The sequence below is a fragment of the Peromyscus leucopus genome, chromosome 8b (genome assembly GCF_004664715.2).
Source record: "Peromyscus leucopus breed LL Stock chromosome 8b, UCI_PerLeu_2.1, whole genome shotgun sequence".
Classification (NCBI taxonomy): Eukaryota; Metazoa; Chordata; class Mammalia; order Rodentia; family Cricetidae; genus Peromyscus; species Peromyscus leucopus.
Window position 1 is genome coordinate 29,944,690 of NC_051086.1, and position 6,572 is coordinate 29,951,261.

The 6,572-nt window shown below is 43.2% G+C and overlaps 1 protein-coding gene across 1 annotated transcript; it reads right to left on the bottom strand.

Moving 5' to 3' along the window:
- Window positions 1-864: 864 nt before the first annotated feature.
- On the bottom strand, window positions 865-6,334 carry LOC114706393 (T-cell immunoglobulin and mucin domain-containing protein 4-like). The gene is made up of 3 exons (XM_028888783.2): window positions 6,254-6,334; window positions 4,132-4,473; window positions 865-2,382 (listed from the first exon to the last, which is right to left on the bottom strand). The coding sequence occupies exons 1-3, from the start codon at window positions 6,309-6,311 to the stop codon at window positions 2,375-2,377; spliced, it is 408 nt and encodes a 135-aa protein (XP_028744616.1). The 5' UTR covers window positions 6,312-6,334; the 3' UTR covers window positions 865-2,374.
- Window positions 6,335-6,572: the final 238 nt, after the last annotated feature.

Genomic DNA, 6,572 nt, shown 5'->3' on the forward strand with positions numbered 1-6,572 from the left:
GTTGGAGGAAAACGTAGAAATTTGGGGAAATGTCAAGGGCTCATCAAGATCTGTAGTTTGCAGCCAGGCAGTGGTGGTGCACACCTTTAATCCCAGCACTTGGGAAGCAGAGCCAGGTGGATCTCTGTGAGTTCAAGCCAGCCTGGGCTACAGAATGAGTTCCAGTACAGGCACAAAGCTACACAGAGAAACCCTGTCTTGAAAAACAAAACGAAACAACCTCCCCCCTCCAAATAAAAAAAACAGACCTGGAGTTTGTACTTTAGCTGCTCAGCTGAGTCACCTGGAGAGCTGAAAACTGCCCACTGACCCAGTATTTGGGATCTCAGATGTTAGCTGCTCTTGTCCTGAGTGTTTCAATTTAGATGATTTATGTGTGTGGCTTGGAGAAAACCCCACTGTCCCAGGGAGCCTGGAAGGGGAGAGGACTGAAGGCAGGACGCTTTCAGGACAGGGTGCTTTCAGGATGTCTCCGTTAGGTCCTGCAGAAGAACATGAAATGCAAAAAATGAAACAATTCAATATCAACAATGGGTGAGGACAGTGTACCCCCAAGTAAATGAAGGGCCATGAAGCCTGTGACAGCAGACCTGTCCCATGTCTGACTTCCAGGAGTTAGTATTGGGAAAGTCTGAGTACTCCCATGTCTTCATGAGACTCCCCCAGGAAGCAGGGGCACAGCTGTTAGCTGACTCTCTCCCTGGGCCTTCAAAGGACTGAATGTTCCCCCACAACAATTATTAAAAAATACAAGAAAGAAAATCCTCACTGTGCTGTGGGGAAATGCTCAAAGGTTTTCCCGATTTCCATTGCAGAGTGCTGATATGGACTGGCTGTCTTCACCAGTTTCTGCACCTGCAGTCATATTTTTCAACAGATTTTGTTTATTAAGAACAATTTATGCTTACAGCAAAACTAAGTGGAAAGCAAAAAGATTTCCCACAAAACTACCTTTCCCATTCAAAACACACACACACACACACACACACACACACACACACACATACACACACCCTTTACTCATTGACAGAAAAAACAAAAGTGTAAGACAATTAGAGGGAGTTGGGACAGGAAGGAGAAGAAAAAAGAGAGGAGACAGGGGACTTCTTTTACTCATGGCTCTTTTTAGGGGTTGAAATTTTTAAATTTTTATTTATGTGTATATGGGGTATGTGTACCTACCCAAGGAGGTCAGAAAAAGAGGGTGGGATCCCTTTCAAATGGAGTTACAGGCATCTGTGAATGGACTCACGGGGATCCTGAGAATAGAATCAGTGTCTCCTGTGAGAACAGCAAGTGCCCTTGACTGCTCAGCCCTTTATCCAGCCCTGGACTTCTGAAATAAATTTAAGTCTGGAGGCAATTATAAATTTAGAACTCTGAATGAAACCAGTGATAGTCCCAAACCCGGTCACCCCTGGCACAGGACTTCTCCCAGGCAGAGAGCCTGGGTCCTGCTCCCCCTTTCCCCTTCATGTCTGCATTGTCTCCTTCCAGCACCTAATTCAGAGTCCAGTGGGTGAGGACAGGACACTGAGCACCAAGTCAGACTGCAGTGGAAACAGCACTAATGAACTCAGTCCTTGGTCCACTGTTTTCTTCCCTGATGTCTGCCTGGTCCATTCTCACCATGGCAACCTCTCCTGACATGAAACACCCATCCTTATCCTAACATCAACCACATAATAATGCATCATATTTCCAGAGCTATGAGAAAGTATAACCAACTCTAATGGTGACATTAGAATTCCTTCTATTTATCTATTAGGGAAATTAAAGCCTGAATGTTCCCATGATTTTACCCTTTGAGGAGGGGAAAGAAAGTGACATTTCAAATTACAATAAAATAGATAAATCATGATCATGAAATGCTTCTAAATTCAGGATGCCCATCCCACCTGTGCTCACTTTTTTAAAAAAAAATTTTAATCCTTTTTCTCTGTTAATGGTTGTTAATAACCAAGGCAGCAGTCTATTTCCTATACTACTGATGATGATGTTGACCAAAGGAAATATAACATTTTAAAATGTTCATGTTTGAGAGAATGCACTGTAGTGTGTGGAGAGACTGAGGCAGTGTGAACATAAGAATTATGATGATGTTAACAGTGAGTTTGAGTACAAACAGCTGAGGGTCACCCTCTTCACCACTGCTGGATGAACCGACACAGAAAATAACCCTGGAACTGTAAAGGTTGTTTTCACTGTCCAATCTGGTTGTTGTCTTTCCAATCTCAGGAATAAGCCCCTCAGAGGGCTGCTGGGACTCATTCAGTAGGATAACCATTGTCTTCAATTATGTAGCCATTGTCTTCAGCTTGGGACCCCACAACTGCTATGTTTTGCAAAGCTCCAATCTTAGAGGCAGGGAATACTACGAAGCTGCAGAAAGAGAATATGTTGAAGAAAGAAGAAGAGGTCATCTTTCAGATCTCAGCAGAACGTTCATTTATGATGTATGCTCAGGACTCCAGGAGCCCCATTCACAAAAATTGTAACAGTGAACAGCACCACACAGGACCCTCCTATTAATTCATATAAAAGTTTGTTTAATAGGCATAAGACGTGCTAAAAAATATTTTGAGTCCTTCAAAATACTAATGTAATAAAACACAAAACTGGGAGACCTAGGGAGATAGATATCTAGGCCTCAAACGGAGGTACCTAATCAGTATGTAGATTTTGGAACTGGGCTAGGAACAGGATGACTTGCAGTGGCAAGTCTTCCCCATTGTACGTCTTAATACTTCATCATCATGGCATCTATTTATTTTTATAACTACACATTTATTTGTTTATTATTGATTAATGTCTGCTTCTCCCACCAAACTATCAGCACAAGGACACCAAGGATTTATTCTGTTTTCTGCCATGAATCTGATACCTATCACTGTGTCTGTTACTGTACAAATGAATCAGTGCATAAAATTGAGACCACACCCAGGAGTCACAGAGCACACTCACAGTCCTAACTCTTGGAATCCTAAGACCGAATGATCTCCAGTTCAAGTCAGCTTAGGCTACATAGTGAGACTCTATCTCAAAATAAACCAAGTGGTTCCTAGATATGCAACTTAGGGTGAGAATGCAGACTTTGCTATATGTTAAAGTTTGATTTGTGCCATCCTCTCTCACTTCATTAACACACATCTTGGGATCATTATTCACAGTTTTCTGTATGGCTCTCACCCTCCCCAGGATATTCCAGATTCCTATAGGCTTTAATGAAACCAAAGGATACCATTTGTTCCACTCAACTTGGAATCGATCCTGCAGAATACTGAGATCAACAATGTTTTATAAGCTAGTAACAAGTTAAGATACCACATAAATAAAGAGATGACTCCTGTTGGACTAAGTTAATGTCAATAAACTTCTCTTTCCTCTTCTTTGATAGCACAAAGTGGCTCTAAGAGTATGATATGCAAATATGCATGGGAGCTCACTAACTAAAACCATCCAGTTCCAAATTCAGAACACGAGAGCCATCTGAACAGACTAAGAACATAGCCACCCATGTGGTAAAGGTGTTTATTGTTCATGTACTTCAGCTGTAAGTTCCATGTGACCTGTTCTATGCAGACAATCTTTAACACATACCTTCACATCCCAATGTTTACCCAAAACATCGATAGGAATGGAAAGAAAAAGAGCTTGAGAGCAGCCAGGGGTGGTGCCCAATGCCCTTCTCCCTCTGCCAGGAATCACAAATCATTTGCTTGTAGACTAAAACTGACCCATGGATATTATTCAGTTCACATGGTAATTTTTTCTTATTACATGGAAATTAGTCAATATGAAAAAAAAATGTGATTCACATAAAAATTGGGAGGTCAAAAAAAATGGGCCAAATTTCTGTAAGGTGAGGACAAGCCTCCATGCAGATAGATAGCACCTTCCATCATCAGCCTCTTTCATTTACCAGCTGGATCCCCTCATTCACTTCCATGGCTGTCCTGGCTGTGACTAGCATGTGGGTTTCCCTGCCCACACTCTGTGGCTCACCACTTGAAATCCAGCCTGCTCACCCTCTGCTCAGGTAAACCGCTTTTTCACCAGCACCCACTAAATGAATCTGTTACCACAAACCACGGGGCTCTTTCTCAGAGCTGAGCTCCATTCTTTCCTCACCTCTCCTCAGCTCCAGGCGCACAGTCTTCTTGACATCATTGAACCAGCCAGGAACCTTTATATGGCAGCAGTACACCCCACTGTCACCGTGATTGGTGTTTGAGATGGTCAAGGACACATTGCCCCGCCAGATTCTCCCCTGAAGTGTGTATTTGAATGACTTCCTGGAGACGACTTTTGTTCCATCTGTGTGGAGAAGCTCCTGGTTGCACTTGGAATTGGGACATGCACCTTTGCCCCAGCACATGCTGTTGCGGTTCCTGGACCAGGATGAGTGCTGACAAGGCAAAGTCACCGACTGGCCCAAAAACCCTGTTACTGTATCCTCGGAGGCAGCTGGTGCTAAGGGGAAGAAAGTGAGAAAGCTGTTATGCAGACAAAAATCTCTTGAATACATTTGAATACCATTTGTGTACAAATAGAGGCTTCTAGGGAGACAAGAGAGTCCTTTGTTCCTTTAGCACAAATGTTGCTGTGCTTGCCTGTTCTCCTGGGCACCTAAGTCTGCAAGCTTCCATGTGACAGCAAGACCTTTCGAGCCAATTTCAACACTGCTCACCAGTGTTAGTCAACTCCCAATGAAGAGGCCAGACCTCTTGGTCACATGTAGTCTTGCCCACATATTTCACCCAAAGCCACCCCAAACCTGTGCCTGCTCCCATCATCTCACTAAGTAGATATCGCATGCTGCTGATTGAATGTCTCAGATGGGTTAACCAACCCAGACAGAATCATGACAGGAAAGAATGCTGCTTAGGTAGACTCCATTTTCCTACTCCATGTTCAGAAACGGAGGTGGGACTTGCTCACTCTGGATCATCTGTTTGCTGCTGGGTAATACAAAGTTAGGAAGACTTTGTGGATATGCACTTCTTTACTGTTTAAAATGTAATTTGTGTGTGTGTGTGTGTGTGTGTGTGTGTGTGTGTGTGTGTGTGTGTGTAGGGAGTTGTATACATGCTACAATGAGTGTGTGATGCTCAGGGGGTGTTTATGAATTGGTTCCTTCCTCCTACTTTCACAGTAGTTCTGGGCACTGAGCAGAGGTCTTTAGGCTTTAGAGCAGTGCTTCTCAACCTATGGGTCACAACCCCCTTGGGAGTCACACATCATATATTCTGCATATCATATATTAACATTATGATTCATAACAGTAGCAAAAATATAATTTTGATGTAGCAACAAAATAATTTTATGGTGGGGAGTCATCACAACATAAAAAAATGCATTAAAGTGTCACAGCTTTAGGAAGGTTGAGAACACAGCTCTAGAGCATATACTTTTACCTGCTGAGCCATCTTACTGGCCCTAACTTACTTATTCCTTTTTAACATTGTTTAATAATCTCACTCATGATTGTAATGTATTTTGATGAAATCTATTCTCCTCCAATTTCTCCCCAGTTGCCCCCACACCCTTCCAACTTCATGTGCTCCCTTGTTTAAAAACCTAAGAGAGTACACTTGGTGCTTCTAGTATGAGTGTGCATGAAAGGTCAACTGCTAGGGCATGGGTAGCCTGTCACAGGCCACAGCCCTGAACAAACCAGACTGTCCCTCTCCTAGCCAGAAACAGGTGGATCTCTGTGAGTTTGAGGCCAGCCTGGTCCACATAGTGAGTTCCAGAACAGGCAGAGTTACATATACAGACCTTGTCTCAAAATATCAAAAGGGGGTGGGGGAGAAGAAGAAAAGGAGAGAGAATTCATTTTAAAGCCCCATTGCTAGCAAGACAAAATAAAACAGAAAGCAAATAAAATCTCATGAAAACAAAGGGAACTATACACACACACACACACACACACACACACACACACACACACACACACACACATAAAGCTCTTACCAGACCAAAGCCCCTACCTCTTGCTTTGTAAGACCTGGGGATGAAATTTCTCACACCCTGCGTTTGACACCTTGTTTCTTCTATGCCATCGCTTAAACTGTTATTTCTAACCCAAGCACAGATAAACTCACCCTGGAATGCCAAATTAGTCCCTAGGGAAAAAATCCCTGTGTAACAAGGTAAGGATGATATCCTAGAAAAGTGTAAGTCTAGAAGGAGGCAGATGTTAGTATGATCCCTACCTAGGTCCCAGAATGGAAGCCTCTGGAACACTTACTCAGATAAAGACACCAGAGCTCTGTCACCAGCCAGAGAAGGAGAAGCTCCTTGGACATTTTGACAGGTGTCTGTGTGTCTGTCAAAACCCATGCCTTATATCACAATTACTGCTGACAGGGTGGGACATTGGACTTTCACTTCCTGTTCTGCCTCATAATCTTCCCGTTCCCTCATCCTGAATGACCTCCCTCGATCTGGGATGTGTGACCAAATGTGCTGAGCACTTTTCTTATGGTGTCTGTGTGCAAAAGTGTGGAAGGACAGTGTGTGTGCTAATACGCTTTTCTGTCCTTTGTCCTGTGCATGTGTGAGCATCT